This window comes from Salmo salar, chromosome 12 (assembly GCF_965601325.2).
Source record: "Salmo salar chromosome 12, fSalSal1, whole genome shotgun sequence".
In the NCBI taxonomy this organism is placed as follows: Eukaryota; Metazoa; Chordata; class Actinopteri; order Salmoniformes; family Salmonidae; genus Salmo; species Salmo salar.
The window spans coordinates 63,529,533-63,548,689 of NC_138302.1; the positions used below are offsets into that span (position 1 = coordinate 63,529,533).

A 19,157-nucleotide genomic window follows, 5' to 3' on the forward strand; every position below is an offset into this window, starting at 1 on the left:
GTATTCACTACTGTAAGTCGCTCTGGATAAGAGCGTCTGCTAAATGACTAAAATGTAAATGTATAGTTGGAATAGAACTTAAAACACTGGTGAATAGAAATGTGGGACAACAGTCTTTTGATCCTCTTCAGCAAAACCACTCTGTTCTTGATTGAGCATTTGAAGCATTCTGGTTTGGTTTAGAGGAAGTTTGTCTGTCATCAATTGTGCGCTTAGGCTGTGTATATATGTGGTGTGTGTGGGTATATTAGCTACCTTTCCTCAATTTGTCAGTTAGGGGCACTTTGATATAGCCTTTTGGATGGTATCCACATACCCTTCAATTACAAATAGTTGTCCTCGGAATTACTAGCAGTGTTTAATATTAAAGACCTCTGACCTGTACTTCAGAGCTATAAAAGTAGCATCGTATTACATTCATACCAGTGTCATCAACTCCCTGTGTGAGAAGTGAACATGTTCAAAATAAGCTACAACAGCATTTCCTATTCATCTTTTACAGGCAATTGACTGCTGAGGTAAAATGAGGAAGTAGGCCTGAACTTTGAATAGAAGGTCTTCAGTGCAGAGTAAAGGTTGCAGTGTCTACTGCATGCACAATTATTTTGGAAACCTTGAGATTTGGAATATTTAAATAGTATTTTGTGGAAGTGGTCTGGGTCTGAATAAATAATCCTCTAAGTATCATGAATTGAATAGAGGTATGGGCTGATATTTTCCTGGCCTTTGGCTCGGCTGTAATGCCAGAGATGAGGACAGAGTACACCTACCCCCAAAACAACTTCCCGCGGCTATGTGTCCAAAGTCTGAGACCACATTTTTTTAACATTCCAGACAACAGCTCCATTATGTACAAATATTGAGTAGTCTATGTATGACAAAATAATAGAATACAATGGCGTCTCCCTAGCATGGCATTTTCTTATGAATGGTTTAGGGTACTATTATAACACAATTACTTTATGAATTATACTTTTATTTATCATTTTTGTTCTTACTTGCAGATCATTAACTTAGAGCTTGACTGTTGAGGTTAGATAAGCAGGAGGAGAATGATAACATACAGAGCATGTTGCCTCATGCCAAATCAAATGGTATTGATCACACACATGGTTAGCAGATGTTATGGCGAGTGTAGCGAAATGCTTGCGCTTCTAGTTCCGACTTCAGCAATATCAACAAGTAATCTAACAATTCCACAACAACTACCTAATACACACAAATCTAAGTAAAGGGATGGAATAACAATATGTACATATAAATATATGGATGAGCAATGACCAAGCGGATTAGGCAAGATGCAATAGATGGTATAAAATACAGTATATACATATCCGATGAGTAATGCAAGATATGTAAACCTCATTATTAAAGTGGCATTAATAAAGTGACTAGTGTTCCATTTATTAAAGTGGCCAATGATTGGAGTCTGTATGTTGACAGCAGCCTCTCTGTGTTAGTGATGGCTGTTTAACAGTCTGATGGCCTTGAGATAGAAGCTATTTTTCAGTCCTCGGTCCCAGCTTTGATGCACCTGTACTGACCTCGCCTTCTGGATGGTATCGGGGTGAACAGGCAGTGGCTCTTTTTGGCCTTCTTGTGACATCGGGTGCTGTTGGTGTCCTGGAGGGCAGGTAATTTGCCCCCGGTGATGCGTTGTGCAGACCGCACCACCATCTAGAGAGCCATGCGGTTGTGGGCGGTGCAGTTGCCGTACCATGCGGTGATCCAGCCAGACAGGATGCTCTCAATTGTACATCTGTAAAAGTTTGTGAGGGTTTTGGCCAAATTTCTTCACCCTTCTTCACCACACTGTCTGTGTGGGTGGACCATTTCAGTTTGTCCGTGATGTGTACGCAGAGGAACTTAAAACTTTCCACCTTTACCACTGCTGTCCCATCGATGTGGATGGGGGGTGCTCCCTCTGCTGTTTTCTGAAGTCCACGATCATCTCCTTTGTTTTGTTGACGTTGAGTCAGAGGTTGTTTTCCTGACACCACACTTCGAGTGCCCTCACCTCCTCCCTATAGGCTGTCTCGTCGTTGTTGGTGATCAAGCCTACTACTGTTGTGTCGTCTGCAAACTTGATGATCGAGTTGGAGGCGTGCATGGCCACGCAGTCATGGGTGAACAGGGAATACAGGAGGGGGCTGAGCACGCACCCTTGTGGGGCCCCAGTGTTGAGGATCAGCGAAGTGGAGATGTTGTTTCCTTCCTTCACCACCTGGAGGCGGCCCGTCAGGGAGTCCAGGACCCAATCACACAGGGCAGGGTTGAGACCCAGGGCCTCAAGCTTAATGATGAGCTTGGACGGTATTATGATGTTGAATACTGAGCTGTAGTCAATGAACAGCATTCTTACATAGGTACAGTATTCCGCGGTAAGCAAATTACAGTGGGTCTAGGTGACAGGTAAAGTGGAGGTGATATGATCCTTGACTAGTCTCGCAAAGAACTTCATGATGACAGAAGTGAGTGCTACGGGGCGATAGTCATTCAGTTCAGTTACCTTTGTCTTCTTGGGTACAGGAACAATGGTGGCCATCTTGAAACAAGTGGGGACAGCAGACTGGGATAGGAAGAGATTGAATATGTCCGTAAACACACCAGCTAGCTGATCTGCGCATGCTCTGAGGACGCGACTAGGGATGCCGTCTGGGCCGGCGGGCTTGCGAGGGTTAGCATGTTTAAATGTCTTACTCACGTCGGCCATGGAGAAGGGGAGCCCACAGTCCTTGGTAGCGGGCCGCATCGGTGGCACTGTATTATCCTCAAAGCGGACAAAGAAGGTGTTTCGTTTGTATGGAACAAGATGTCGTGGCTGATATTCTTTTTGTAGTCCGTGATTGTCTGTAGACCCTGCCGCATACGTCTCATGTCTGAGCCGTTGAATTGCGACTCCACTTTGTCCCTATACTGACATTTCGCTTGTATGATTGCCTTACAAAGGGAATAACTACACATATTCCCGGTCATCTTTCCATGGTTAAATGCAGTGGTTCGCGCTTTCAGTTTGGCATGAATGCCGCCATCTATCCACGGTTTCTGGTTAAGGTAGGTTTTAATAGTCACAGTGGGTACAACATCTCCTATGCACTTCCTTGTAAACTCACTCATCGAATCAGCGTATCAATCTATATTATTCTCTGAGGCTACCCGGAACATGTCCCAGTCTGCGTGATCAAAACAATGTTGAAGCATGGATTCTGATTGGTCGGACCAGTGTTGAATAGTCCTTGTCACAGGTACATCCTGTTTGAGTTTCTGCCTATAGGAGGGGAGGAGCAAAATGGAGTCGTGGTCAGATTTGCCGAACGGAGGGCCGGGGAGGGCCTTGTATGCATTGCAGAAGTTAGAGTAGCAGTGATCCAGTGTTTTGCCAGTCCGGGTACTACAATCAATATGCTGATAGAATTTCGGTAGCCTTTTTCTCAAATTTGCTTTGTTAAAATCCCCAACTACAATAAATGCAGTCTAATGATATGTGGTTTCCAGTTTCCAGTTTGAAGTGCTTTGAAAGACTAGTCAAGGATCATATCACCTAGACCCACTGCAATTTGCATACCGCCCCAATAGGTCCACAGACGATACAATCGCCATCACATCTGGACAAGAGGAATACCTATGTAAGAATGCTGTTCATTGACTACAGCTCAGTATTCAACACCATAGTACCCTCCAAGCTCATCATTAAGTTTGAGGCCCTGGGTCTCAGCCCTGCCCTGTGTGATCGGGTCCTGGACTTCCTGATGGGCTGACCCCAGGTGGTGAAGGTAGGAAACAACATCTCCACTTCGCTGATCCTCAACACTGGGGCCCCACAAGGGTGAGTGCTCAGCCCCCTCCTGTATTCCCTGTTCACCCATGACTGCGTGGCCATGCACGCCTCCAACTCGATCATCAAGTTTGCAGACGACACAACAGTAGTAGGCTTGATCACCAACAACGATGAGACAGCCTATAGGGGGGAGGTGAGGGCACTCGGAATGTGATGTCAGGAAAACAACCTCTGACTCAACGTCAACAAACAAAGGAGATGATCGTGGACTTCAGAAAACAGCAGAGAGAGCACCCCCCCATCGACATCGATGGGACAGCAGTGGAGAAGGTGGAAAGTTTTTAGTTCCTCTGCGTACACATCACGGCCAAACTGAAATGGTCCACCCATACAGACAGTGTGGTGAAGAAGGCTGAAGAAATTTGGATATACACGACTGACAATAACCGCTGAGAATTCTCTTGGGAGATAATATGGTCGGCATTTGATTGTGAGGAATTCTAGGTCAGGTGAACAAAAGGACTTGAGTTCCTGTATGTTTTTACAATTACACCATGAGTCGTTAATTATGAAACATAGACCTCCGCCCTTCTTCTTCCCTGAGAGATGTCTATTCCTGTCGGCGCAACGCACAAATAATCCCGGTGGCTGTACCGACTCTGACAGCATGTCCCCATATAGCCATGTTTCCGTGAAACAGAGTATGTTACAATCCCTTTTATCTCTCTGGAAAGCAACACTTGCCCTAATGTCGTCTACCTTGTTGTCTAGAATCTGGACATTAGTGAGTAATATACTCGGAAGCGGTGGGTGGTGTGCTCACCTCCGAAGTCTGACCAGAAGGCCACTCCATCTAGCTCTTCTGCGGTGACATTGTTTTGGGTCAGCCTCTGGAATCAGTTGGAATGCCTTGGGTGGTTCGAACAAAGGATCCGCTTCGGGAAAGTCGTATTCTTGGTCGTAGTGCTGGTAAGTTGATGTCGCTCTGATATCCTATAGTTCTTCCCGGCTGTATGTAATAACACTTAAGATTTTTTGGGCTGACAATGTAAGAAATAATGCATAAAAACCAAAATACTGCAAAAGTTTCCTAAGGACTAGAAGCGAGGTGACCCTCTGTCGGCACGATGTGTTTCATGCACATTTCACACGGTCATTACCTACCTGGTCTGACCTGTGTATATCGGTGCTGATAGATGGTTAACTGCAGCTGTAGCCAAGTGAAAAATGAAGCATGTCATGGTTGCTTTAATTACGAGCTGCTAAACTCACTCATGTCTTTGAAATGGATGCTGCTTGGTATGTCTGCTGGGAGGAAGCACTAATACAGGAAATATGATATCTGTACATCAGAAGGTGATTGTGTCCTAGATTTTACAGAGAGATACGATAGCTTTGAGGTGTGTGTGTGAAGGGAGGGGATAAAGACTCAGGTCATGGGAAACCTGATCAGTTGCCATTTGAGAGTATTGGCCTTTATCGGGAAAAAAGGAACAGTGAAGAATTGCAGTGTGTAATCTTCCATTAAGGAAAGACAGAAGCAGGGAGAGAGAGAGAGGGAGCGAAAGACTAGGTTCTTTACTATAAGGCAGGTTGATTAGATCATGGTGCAAGGCCCATCACACAGGAAATGAATTACCAAGAAAGCCAGACATGGGTAGCAGCTGGCCAAGTGCTGTACTGCTGCACTCATGCAGCCATACATATAGAGAGAGAGACTTTGATGGATGAAATGTTTTAAAGAAATTGTTGAATAATTGGGAGCAAAAATATAGTTGTGTCTTTGGATCTCAAAATGAATGGAAGAGGAATGGGAGGGAACAAATCACAGAGCAGGAGGGAGAAGGAGAGGGGGAGGGAGAGAGAGAGATACCTTGAGGTAGGGATGTACTGTAAAGAGAGGGAAAACCTCCCACAGTAGACAAGGTGCATGCTCTGCATTGCTTCAACATTAAAATGGATTGGTAGAATGTCTTTCGCTTGCCCACCTATGGACTAAAGGAGCCTAACGTTACTTCTTATAGACCAGGACCTTACATGTTCTGTTTAGAGGCGAATTGGCTCTGGCAGTCAAAACAGCCAAATAATCCATCTAAACGTGAATCGACTCTCAATTGCGGTACGGTTCTAGAAACATAAAGCCTTCTACTTTCACATCACATTAAAATAATTTCACAAATGAAAAATATACCCTCACTGTACACTGTTTTAACCGGTTTTAACACAGTTGCACCTGACAATATTTTCAGTACACCATTTGTGGCGTCCGTGTTCCCTTTACAGACAGGTGTTCAGAGACGCAAATCGCTAATTAGTTCAGGTACGCCGCTGTCTTCCGTGCACATGCACACTAACCCACACAACCCAACATACAGAGATGGCAACTAATTTGCAGTAAAATGCATTTTGGCTTCCTGGAACTTCACAGTGTACTTTTTTACATGTTGCTTTGAGGCTATGCACTGCAGTACAATAACACTGAGCAACAACTGAGCAATAGGCACTGTAGTATACAATTTTCAATACAGTAAGAAGTTATTATTTCACTCATTATCAACATATTATGCTTCTGTATATTTTGAATATGACTAAATTGTTTGGAATGTCAATTTTGACTTATTTTCTTAGAATCCTTGTCACTAGTGGGGGTTGTTTTTTGCTAATGACACCTTACCGGACTCCTAGCATTCCTCCTAGTCACTTTCTAAATTCTTTGTCACCAGACCACTAATTCTCTGTCCTGCAGCAGCACACCCTGGACTCATGAGAAACACATGAAGAAGTCTATCACCTTGGAAACCTGCTGCTTCTCCCTCAGATTCTCAAGGCTTACTCAGTCCAGAGCCTACCCATGTACTGCAAAATAAGCATTATGTATTTCCTTAATTTTGTTACAATAAAAGTTAGACTGGTCAACCAATATACATTTTTTCAAAAACCCTTTGTCTCAGTTTGAACAAAACACCCACAAAAATATGAAAATACTACATTTACATTGTCATTGTGTCTGAGCTCAGAGGACATGACTGGATCTTAAATATAAGAGCAGAACAAAGTGTTGTTCTGAAATCTGCTGAGCTTTTGAGCAGATCTCACCCCTCAGGATTCAAACAGAGATCACTCTAAACCAGTCTTTCATGCAGGATTCAATTCACAGTCATAGCCCTTGCCTGCCAGAATATCAATATAATATTCCATTACCGCGGAAATAAAGGGAAAGAGACAGAAAGAGGAAATAAATTCAGCTCTGCAGTCTTAACCAAATGAGCTTTGTGATATAAGAACCTGATTAATAAAACAAATGTCTGTTTTGGGATTTATTTGGACAAAGTACTTTGTTGAAAAACTTTCCAATGTCTTACATAATTGATGCTGATGATATCACTTATGTACATCTACTGTACCATTACAGATAAATGAAGGATATTAACAGTGAAAGAGAAGACAGATGATAGAGTTACAAGGAGTGGGACAAAGCAACCAGAGGAGATGATTTAAAAACAAAGAAAGCAGGGAGCAGACACAGCATCCTACAAAGGATATATCAGCTGTCAAGGTGAGGAGGGGGAGGTGGGCTTGGCGATGGGGACATCTTTAGAGATAAAGGCATTAACGTAGGAAACAGTTTGGCCTCCTGCTATGGACAAAAGGGAGGGGCAGATGGAAGAGATAGAGAGAGAAAACATAGGGGGAAGAGGGCCTGCTACTGTGGACCGGGGAGTGGCATAAGACTGCATGTATGTTGAGGAGTGATGGATAGAGGAAGGAGGCAGGGGCTCTGGAGACTAGGAGGGAGGGAAGTAGGGTGTGGCTGAGGAGGGGGTGTTTGCAGAGAGGCAGCGGGGGATGGGGGTGAGGCAGATGGGATGTCCAGCTCGTGTGTATAAAAGCCCCAGCACTCCTCAGTCGGACATCCTGTTGCTTCACTCCCTGCTCCCAGGCACCTTCGGCTCCACCAAACAGAAACAGTAAGGCGAGATAGATAGTTCGAAATAGATAGTTAGCAAAATTACAGGCCGCCAAATATCAACCATGAGCCAACCTTCAATGAACCACCTTTCAGGACGCGCCTCCACCTCCTACCGTCGCACATTCGGGGGCCCCAACCCCATCTCGATGTCCTCCTATTCGCCTTCATACTCCCGCATGCCAATGTCCAGCGGGCACTACATGCGCTCCATGTCGCCCGTGGTACCCTCTCGCTCCTCCAACCACCACCACCAGCAGCGGCAGCGCTCCAGCACCCAGCCGCCACGTCTCACCTACGAAAAGGTGGACTTTCAGCTGGCCGACGCGGTCAACGCCGAGTTCCTGGCCACCCGCAGCAATGAGAAGGTGGAGCTGCAGGACCTCAATGACCGCTTCGCCAGCTTCATCGACAAGGTGCACTACCTGGAGCAGCAGAACAGCGGGTTGCAGCAGGAGCTGAGCCAGTTCAAGGGTCAGCAGCAGGAGGGACAGCCCAACCGGGCCACCGAGCTCTTCCAGGAGGAGCTGAGGGAGCTGAGGACCCAGCTGGACCACGTGGGAAAGGAGAGGGACCAGTACCAGGTGGAGAGGGACAACCTGGCCGAAGACATGAACCTTATCAAACAGAGGTGGGTGACATGGGGGAGAGAGTGGGAGGGAGGGGTGGGGTGTGAAAGATGTTTGGGGAGTGAGGGTTAAGGTAAGGGAGGGTTGTAGGATGTTTGGGTAGTGCATGGGTGCATGGGTGACGTACTGTAGATAGATTTTGAGAGCAAGAAGTAGGGGCGGGCGGTTGTTTGGGAAGTTCATGAGTGATGTAGAGAGATTTTGGGAGGTAGTGGTGTTTGAAAAGGGGGGTGTAACGATTGAGAGTGTATTTCAGGAATTTGGCAGACTAGCAATTTTTTGGACTCTGATGTTGATAGATACGTTCTGGGCAGAGCCTGTCGGGAAGGGGACAGGGTGTGTGACTGTGTACAGTCTGACTTTCACACCACCACCACCCTCCCATCACCACCCCTAATCTTTAAACATACCATAACACCACAATATGTATAGGCTGTATTTTAAACACTGATACAGGACCGGGGGTCTTTGGGCTCCAACCAAAAACTCCAGACCAGCAGTGGTGGGCTGGCTGGGGTGTGGCACTTTGGAAGGATGAACACAAAAGCACCGCAGCATACTACCGCACTCTGTGCATTACTGCAGTGTGTGTGTGTGTATGTGTGTGTGCGCTCAAACACGCTAAATGTAATGGCATTGGACAGGAAGGATCCAACATAAAACAAGATGAAGTGCTTCAGCATATCATAACCAAGCAATGAATGGGACACCAAGGAAAACAAGGCACTACAGTATTAGAACATTTCTACATGACCATTTATACAGTATTTACAAACTTTCAATGGACATCTCAGCAACTGTTGAGGCAGATTATTTAATAAAATATGTTTTATTAAATCAAACAAATGTCATTAAACGGAAGATGAAACTTCCTGAATTCATGGAATGTAAATATAGACAATAACACATTTAATTTAAAATTACACTGCTGTTCCATCAGCCCTTTCAAACCAAACCACAATATTCTTCTTTCAAACTCAATCTTGAGAAGAACCAGACAATCAGTTATGGGAAACAGTTTTTTTCCCCCATTTGAGTTACAATTTCTGTAGACACCCACTAACTACATGTAAATGCACAAACACTCCCCATGTCCCTTCCCTGCCCCAGAGAGGGGGAGAGAGATGACAGAAGAGGAGGATGGATAGACTGAACACTATGTAGCCAGGAAAGATGTAGGGAGGGGGATGAGAGAGTGAAGAGGCAGTAGGGGAGGAAGAGGGGGAGGTGTAGGTGGGGAGAAAAATAGCATCTGGAAAAATCAATGTGACTCAATGAGAGTGGCTCCATTAGGGGATGTTCAGTGTCCCCCTGTGGTGATGGGACGATGCCTGGGACCCCATTAGGAAAAAAGGACCCCTGCGACATGGCATGAATTAAAGATGAGGTGAGGCAGCAAGCCCCACACATGCAGTAACCCCCCCCCCCACACACACACACACATGCACACGCCAAGCAATCAAGTGACTGACCACAGAGACAGCCAATCCCCAGCGAGCCTGCTGTGATTCCATGTTAGATACAGAGTGGACATGGTGTGCACTGAATGATATCATTGGAATTATGATATCATTTTGATGACTCATCACTATAGTGGAAGGGACACTGTGTTCTATGACCCTGTCCTATGATGACTAATACCAAACCAAAAGATTTATCAAACTGTTTTAACCTAATCGAATATCTATTCAACCAGGCTTTATATCTTTACGGTTGAAATCTGCTAATAAAACGTTAAGTATATTTGACATTTGGGAAAGGGAAGGCTTAGTCAGACCAGTCAGTATACTATTAGGCTTACGTAGTATAGACTTTGGTGGCAGAAGGCCCAGAGCTGTCAGGCTTAAGACAGGGTGTGTCCAGATGACCTCCAAGAAGTGGTAATTAGCCAAATTTGTTGGATGTAGCAGCTGCTGACCCCATTGGATACGCTCCCAAATCCTTTTACAGGACAGTGAATTACCAAATTGATCCAGAGGCTTTTTGCCAGCTGATGCTTCTTTCTGAGGAGACCTATGACTCCCAGCCAGACATACTAGGTCCTGCATCCCAAATGGCACCCTATTCCCTATAGTGCACAACTTTTGACCAGAGCCCTATGTAGGGAATAGCGTGCAATTTGGGACAAACAATCAGATAGCACTTATGCAATTAGCACTGTGTTTCGTCCTGTCCCAAGGCTTCAGCTTCCTTTGTCCAGTGCTGGACGAAACCTAGACTATAACCCAAGTATTGTGAACGATATAAAATTAGTTCTGAAGTGCCATAACGAGTTACAGAGGGTAATGTGTGTTTATTAACTACAAAGTTCTGCAATATATGATGTCACATAGTGTATTTAATGATTGTGTTGTGTATTTAATTTCCATTCAGTTATGTACTCTAAGGTGGAGGTTCCATAAATAGATCATATGAATCTACAACATAAATTTCCATGGGCCTATGTATGATTGTAATAAGTATTTTCTTCTTACAGACTGGATGAGGAGAATCAGAAGAGAGCTGAGGCTGAGAGCAACCTGCTTGTCTTCCGCAAGGTAAACACACCCTAGACTCAAACCATCACAATGTACACTAAATCAATATATTGGGCAGCGAGTCAATAGTTGACGGTAAAAGTCTGATTGAATCACTCAGCCTAGATAATCACATTTGGCTCGCCGGTTGTGATGTCAGAGCCCAACCCAAAGCTTCCCTTTCCTCATAGCCCTGCATAACAGTGACATCTTCTGTTTGGCTGATTATTATGATTACACTACAACTCTGAGAATCGTGAAATCATGGGTTTTCACTACAGATGTAGGATCTTAATTTGAGCCAGCTTGCTACATCAGGAAAATAATCCTGCATCAACAGGAAATGTGAATTATTATGTGAATTCGAATTAATGGACATTTTTGTAGGGGTCGATGCATTTTTCAAGTCCAAAATTTCAAAGTGGAAATTACAAACTTCAGAAGCCTTTTAAATCTCAAATACACTACAAGTTTTAAATGTCCTGCATTGCAGGCAAGTTCCCCTGCAACAGGTGGATCAAATTAAGATCCTACATCTGTAGGAACCAAATGGAAACAAACAGACCGAAACGGCGAGGGACTAATCTGAACTACTCTAATAAGAAATGCTTGTTTTCATTCAAAAGAAAATGTTGTACGGTTTTAACAGTGTGCGCTAATGAATACAAAGTAAGATACGTATGACAAAACACAATATTGATGGCATTGCATTGTTGATATAATACTATATGCATCCCACTCACTGTTAGATTATCTGATCAAGCCGATAAGATTTATTTAACCTGTTTGGGGGTTGAGGAAATACTTACTAATAACAGTTTGATCTGAAACCAGGATGTGGATGACGCCACTTTGTCTCGCCTGGAGCTGGAGAGGAAGATCGAGTCTCTGATGGATGAGATTGAGTTCCTCAAGAAACTACATGATGAGGTAGATGCAGCTGCTGAGATGGTCGACCACAAATCATGGTCTTTATGATGATCCATGCATCATCATACCTTTTTGGATTCAACCTGCTATTTAGAGGACTTTTTTTCCAATGAACCTCTCACTTGCTCTGCGGTCTTCTCAGGAGATCGAGGAGGTGCAGGTGAGTTTCCAGACCCAGCAGATGAAGATGGAGGTGGACCAGACCGCCAGGCCTGACCTGACCGCTGCCCTCAAGGACATCAGGGCCCAGTACGAGAACATCGCCTCCAAGAACATGCATGAGTCTGAGGAGTGGTACAAGTCCAAGGTGAGGGGGGAACAATGGACACACACACAAAATTGAACTACCTAATCTCACACACACACACACACACACACCACACACACACACACACACACACACACACACACACACACACACACACACACACACACACACACACACACACACACACGCACACACGCACACACGCACACACGCATGCACACACACACGAATGCACACACACAGAGTAACACCTGTTCTTATTTGTGTGTTTGTTCTGTGCTCCTGCAGTTTGCTGACCTGACAGACTCTGCCAAGCGTAACACTGATGCTATGAGGCAGGCCAAGCAAGAGCAAAACGAGCACAGGAGGCAGATGCAGTCCCTCAGCTGTGAGATTGATGCACTGAAGAGCACGGTGAGGCCTCATAGAACTTGCCTATTTGTCTGTAATCAACCCCAATTTACACTGGCTGAGTGAGCAACAACAGTACAATGATCTCAGGCTTAACCCAAAATGACTGCCAGCCATGAATCACCCAAGTGGGTCATGCATGTAAGTAGAGGATGATGCGAGTGAGCAAAATCCCTTATAATTTCCTCCCCCCCAAAAATCTCCCACAATCTTCCCCCAGGGATGGAATACAGTATTTTATAAGCCCATGTGGGCTGGGCATCCTGAAGATGCAAGATACTCTTTTAATAAAATCCCCCCATTTCCTCCTGCCCTCACTGTATGTATGTGTGTATTTTTCAGAACGAGGCTCTGCTGAGGCAGATGCGTGAGATGGAGGACCAGTTTGGCGTGGAGGCCAATAACTACCAGGACAACGTGGTCCGCCACGAGGAGGAGATCCACCACCTGAAGGACGAGATGGCCCGACACCTGAGGGAGTACCAGGACCTGCTCAACGTCAAGATGGCCCTGGACATAGAAATCGCCACTTACCGCAAGCTGCTGGAGGGAGAGGAGAGCAGGTGAGGAGGATAAGGGTTAGGACATCCTTACTCGCAGCTGATTATGAACACATTCTTGAGCTAACCTATTGCTTCATTTCTCTTTAGGATTACTGTTCCCATGCATCCCTCCCAGTATGGCCGTAGTGGTGATAGGGGTGAGTTCCATCATATTGCCAATAATACTAGTCTTTATCTCTCAATTTATTTCCCTCTCCATGCAAATACACATATACTTGCCAATATTATCTTTATATTTAACATATCCAGAATCTATGATATGTATATAAATGATCATGCACAGTATCTATGTCACTAAATCTGGCTTATCCCCTCATAGGCTATGACCATACCCCAGACACCCCTAGCAGGAAGCCTGTGGTGATTAAGACAGTGGAGACTCGTGATGGAGAGGTAAACATTCCAAATATTCCCTGGTATCAAGAAAATGTGTTCCATACTTTCCATGTCCACCTTGATATTCATTATACAGTGAAATTTCACGAGAAAGCATTTGCAGGAAGTGGTGGAATTTGACTGAGGTCTGTTTCTCTTCTTCTCTTCCTCCAGGTGGTGAAGGAATCAAAGAAGGAGAAGGAGAGGAGTGAGAGGGATGGCAACCATGATAGTAATGACAGGGATCATGGCAGGGATGACCACGATGACTAGAATAGTTAGGTACCAATCACCTGTTCCAGATTCAGATGTAGCAATACAATACAAAATAAGAAAAAAATGTGTTAAAAGCTACATACTCCATAATTGCTGCTCACCTTTCACCCTTTAAGATCCAATTTTTCTGTAGAGCAGAGAGCCTGTAGTATATATTTGTGCAATGTTAAAAGTTGATGAAATCTCTTTTAGATAGCAAACTTAGTCACAGGATGTGATCATGGTGCTAGTTTCAATAACCGATCATTCCTCATTGAAGAAAAAATACAAAACAAAGACAGCCATACATGAGCATACACAGACACGATAGTCCTATCACGCAGTGCATGAACACAGACTTCAGTAAATTTAACCTTTTTATCAATACACCACTTGAGGCCTTGATTTACAGTTAAATTATATTTTTAAAAAAAATTGTAGCTGAACTTATCATTCAATAAAATGGGTAAATGGAAAGTGGCAAAAACAAAGCAAAAGGTTTTTTGTGATCATCCACAAAAAAATAAACATCTCTGACACGGTACTCTCTCCAGTCGAAGGACATTATTTGATTTAGCTTTGAGAGACAGTGGACAACAATCAGTACAATTTAAAAAGGAGAGGGTCTTTGTATAGTGTCATGGAACTCTCAATGTAAAATATCCTGCCAGAGAGGGACCACCAATAGGATTGATTATAGATACATACAGAACAGTCAAAGGCCACAGTAGCAGCACTACATACTCTGCTCACATTACACTCACCTCAAAATAGAAGGGAAATGTGCTATGCGATTATATGAGAATGTGTGTTTTTGACAGCAATAGAAAAAAAAGAAAATGAAAATGCTAATAAAGTAATCTGGAACAGAGCTATGGAGTTTATCTTTATTCATTTGTATTGTATACTCTCATACTACTACAAAATCCTGTATAAAATGGAGATAAGGTTGACAATTGCAATGAATGTGTATTTGCATAAGTGAAACATATCAATCAACAACTATTATACAGCAGAAATGAGTTCAACATTAACTTGATTTATTACACAGTAATACTTCATAATAACTAAGAAATCTGATTTCCAGTGCTCTTTTGTGTGAAGTGTACTATTTTAAAATAGAAAATATAGATCAGTTACAAGTTAGTCACCATGGAGACTGGCACCTTGTGGGACAAAATGCAGCCAAGCAACTTCCGGTGAGTAATGCAGAGGCTGGTCATTGCTCCCAATGGAAATCTCTTAATGTACTTATCTTTTAAACAGGGCAACTGTTTAAAAGACCAAAATACAACTACAGACTGAAATAGTCAATTTCCGTTCATTACATACTCTAAACAGGTCCACCTGGTTGTTGTCACTTATAAGGCTTGACATGTGTAATCTGATATCATGTTTATGCAAATTATTTGAAAAAAAATCTAATCTCAGACATTGACAATATACATTTTTTCTGCAAAACAAGAGCATATTATACCTGTAGGCTGACCTGTTGACATGCAATGCAAGTGTGGATGATCTATTTTACATGTCTATGTAACAAATCATTCCCTAATGTTTGTTTTGATGTTATGCTAATTGGTCCAGAAATGTCAATAGTAGGTGTAAACTAATTCGCGTGAGGGACTAGACAACTATTTCTTAGCAGCCACTGATGACACTAAAGTGCATGATTTACCATTTAACAGCAGTGAAGGCTACGATTCACGAGCGCTGCATCGGCGGTGGTCACGCTGAACTTGATTGTGATTCTTGGAAGAAACCAACAGCTGTGCATTTCAGTATTATGTAGAGCTATTTTGAGAGAATGCCAAGAGTGTGCAAAGCTGTCATCAAGGCATAGGGTGGCTACTTTGAAGAATCTCAAATATAAAATAGATTTAGATTTGTTTAACACTTTTTTGGTTACAACATGATTCCATATGTGATATTTTATCATTTTGATGTCTTCACTATTATTCTACAATGTGGAAAATAGTAAAAATAAAGAAAAACCCTTGAATGAGTAGGTGTGTCCAAACATTTGACTGGTACTGTATATTTTTTTGTTGTTGCCTGTTTTGCGTGTTATTTTGGCATTCATTCATGTCACATACCAGTTTGCAAACAATGTAAAAAAAATTTACTTAATAATGCTGCATACAAACGTTCTCTTTCTTGAGTAAGGCAGCTCCAAAAGGCAGCTGTTTCAGCCTAGCTCAGTAGTTTCTGTGGTTAGAGGGGCAGCCAGCGGAATATACCGAGCGTAGGCATTGGTAATCTTCTTTAGTTGCGCTGTGATTGGTTCAGTGTTCTGTCACTCATGGGGACACTAGGTCACCGCAGAATCTACAGGGAGAGCTAGACAGTTCAAGTCCCCTTGGGTGCTGCCATATATTTACATTAGAAGTGTCCATCTAAGAAGGCTCAACGTCATTGGCCACAGATAAAATGACGTCAAATCACATTATATCTACCGTAGCTTTGATTGGACTGATCATGTTACTTTCAAAATCTTAGCTAGCAAGCTAGACAAGCAGTCATCATCATGAATCACGTCAACAGTCTACTGGCAAATCCTTTTCAATCCTTGTCATATGAAAATAAATTATAGATAAACGTATCGGTGCTCATCGGCCATTGGACATAAACATTACACAACAAGTCAAAAATCGCGTATTCAACAGTGAGTGGTTTGGAAGTAATCAGTGGCTAACTGCAAGCGTTGCAAAGCAATCACTATTTTGCTTCGCCTGCCTGCTGTTCGGTGGAGAGGGTGTGTGGTCCAAGTCTGGGTTTAAGGATTTAAAGCATCGGACTGAAATGGCCTCTTTTCCAAGCTCAAAAGGATACAGTTGATTCGGAAAGTATTCAGACCACTTGACTTTTTCCACATTTTGTTACATTACAGCCTTATTCTAAAATGTATTAAATAAATACAAATCTTCATCAATCTACACAGAATACCCCATGATGACAAAGCGAAAACAGGTTTTTAGAATTTTTTGCAAATGTATTAAAAATAAAAACAGAAATACATAATTTACATAAGTATTCAGATCTCATGCTATGAGGCTCGAAAATGAGCTCAGATATATCAAGATTCCATTGATCATCGTTGAGATGTTTCTACAGCGTGATCCAATTGTGGTAAGTTCAATTGATTGGACATGATTTGGAAAGGCACATACCTGTCTATATAGGGTCCCACAATTGACAGCGCATGTCAGAGCAAAAACCAAGCCATGATGTCAAAGGAATTGTCCGTAGAGCTCCGAGACAGGATCGTGTCGAGGTCCCCAAGAACACAGTGGCCTCCATCATTCTTAAATAGAAGAAGATTGGAACCACCAAGACTCTTCCTAGAGCTGGCCGCCTGGCCAAACTGAGGAATCGGGGAAGAAGGACCTTGGTCAGGGAGGTGACCAAGAACCCAATGGTCAGAAGGACAACCATCTCTGCAGAATTCCACCAATCAGGTCTTCATGGTAGAGTGGCCAGACAGAAGCCACTTCTCCATTTTCAAGGAGCGGGACTCTAACCTGGAAGCTTATAATAAATCCCACTATGCCTTCCAGCGAACCATCAAACAGGCAAAGCGTCAATACAGGACTAAGATCGAACCGTACTACACCGTCTCTGACACTCGTCGGATGTGGCAAGGCTTGCAAACCATTACAGACTACAAAGGGAAGCACAGCCGAGAGCTGTCCAGTGACACGAGCCTACCAGACGAGGTAAACTACTTCTATGCTCGCTTCGAGGCAAATAACACTGAAACATACATGAGAGCACCAGCTGTTCCGGAAGACTGTGTGATCAAGCTCTCCGCAGCCAATATGATTAAGACCTTTAAACAGGTCAACATTCCTGACATACAGGACCTCTACACCAGGCGTTATCAGAGGAAGACCCTAAAAATTCAAAGACTCCAGCCACCCTAGTCATAAACTGTTCTCTCCGCTACCGCACGGCAAGCAGTACCGGGGCACCAAGTCCAGGTCCAAGAGGCTTCTAAACAGCTTCTACCCCCAAGCCATAAGACTCCTGAACATCTAGTCAAATGGCTACCCAGACTATTTGCATTGCCCCCCCCCCCCCTCTTTTACACCGCTGCTACTCTCTGTTGTTATCATCTATGCATTGTCACTTTAATAACTCTATCTACATGTACGTATTACCTCAACTAACCGGTGCCCCCGCACATTGACTCTGTACTGGTACCCCCCTGCATATAGTCTCGCTATTGTTATTTTACTGCTGCTCTTTAATTACTTGTTACTTTTATTTCTTATTCTTACTCATATTTTTTTAAACGGCATTGTTGGTTAAGGGCTCGTAAGTAAGCATTTCACTGTAAGGTCTGCACCTGTTGTATTCGGCACATGTGACTAATAACATTTGATTTGATTTGAGATATTGTGCACCAGTTGTTGTTTACAAATATACATAGGCCACCACCCCGTGTCTTACCAGAGGGAGGCTGCTTTTCTATCCTGCCGATAGAGTGCATAACCCGCCAGCTGTATGTTATTAATGTCGTCTTTTAGCCACAACTTGGACACGTGTCCAGCATGACTTCTGCCACCTTCAAAACAACTGAAAACTTGGAACTGGGAAATCTCAGACTTCAGTTCAAGACAACTGGGAACTCTGGAAAAAAATGAGCTCCGACTGGGAAAATATATCTTGAACGGTCATCCAACTCGGAATTCCAAACCGGGAACTCGGCCTCTTTCTAGAGCTCCGACCTGAAGATCACTGACGACCTTGTTTTTTTTTCGAGTTCCCAGTTGTCTTGAAAGCACCTTTGATGCCAAAATTTGCCCACAAGAAGGACCGCTGCATCGCCTTCCTGTTCAAGTGAGCACAGCACAACAACACTGAGTCCAAAAATGTATTGTATGCTGCTGCATAAATTAGCTAATTTGCTTTTCTTGACCAGGAGAGGATACTATACTGTATAATGTGGTTGGGTCTGTAACTATGTTTGCCAGTGACAGTCTCTTCCCATTGAAATATTAGTTTTCAACAAAAGGTTCAGTAATAGACCCATGTAATTCCAATTGATATTGTGAGGGTTGTTTTTTGTTTTGTTGTCACCCTTATAGTGCAATTAATGTATTGTTTATTGTGTTGTGTAGTGACATTGCTGGCATGCATCTTAAAAAGAGTTTAGTTTGTCCCACCAAGATTGACCAGTGGAGGCTCCTCAGAGGAGCAAAGGGGAGGACCATCCTCCGTAGTGAATTTCATAAAAATGTATATTGTAAAACATAAGAAAGTTATCCTTTTTAGATAAAACTATACTAAATATAATCACGTCACCAAATAACTGATTAGCCTCAACAGCACTCTGTAGGGTAACACCATGGTATAGCCGGAGGACAGCTATCGTCCATCCTCCTCTGGGTACATTGACATCAACACAAAACCTAGGAGGCTCATGTTTCTCACCCCCATCCATAGACTTACACAGTAATTAT

At 43.3% G+C, this 19,157-nt stretch overlaps 1 protein-coding gene across 1 annotated transcript; it reads left to right on the forward strand.

Annotated features, from left to right (window-relative positions):
• The first annotated feature begins 7,672 nt into the window (after nt 1-7,672).
• Nucleotides 7,673-14,563, forward strand: LOC106565440 (plasticin). The gene is made up of 9 exons (XM_014132581.3): nt 7,673-8,376; nt 10,851-10,911; nt 11,725-11,820; nt 11,963-12,127; nt 12,377-12,502; nt 12,842-13,062; nt 13,150-13,199; nt 13,382-13,455; nt 13,612-14,563. The coding sequence occupies exons 1-9, from the start codon at nt 7,811-7,813 to the stop codon at nt 13,708-13,710; spliced, it is 1,458 nt and encodes a 485-aa protein (XP_013988056.1). The 5' UTR covers nt 7,673-7,810; the 3' UTR covers nt 13,711-14,563.
• The last annotated feature ends 4,594 nt before the right edge of the window (nt 14,564-19,157 follow it).

What these genes read in the sequence shown, in the direction of transcription:
- LOC106565440 (XM_014132581.3), top strand. Translation starts at nt 7,811, where the DNA reads ATGAGCCAACCTTCAATGAACCACCTTTCAGGACGCGCCTCCACCTCC. An exon ending in ATGAACCTTATCAAACAGAG is followed by an intron (nt 8,377 to 10,850) that starts GTGGGTGACATG and finishes TTCTTCTTACAG; the next exon opens with ACTGGATGAGGAGAATCAGA. An exon ending in TTGATGCACTGAAGAGCACG is followed by an intron (nt 12,503 to 12,841) that starts GTGAGGCCTCAT and finishes TGTATTTTTCAG; the next exon opens with AACGAGGCTCTGCTGAGGCA.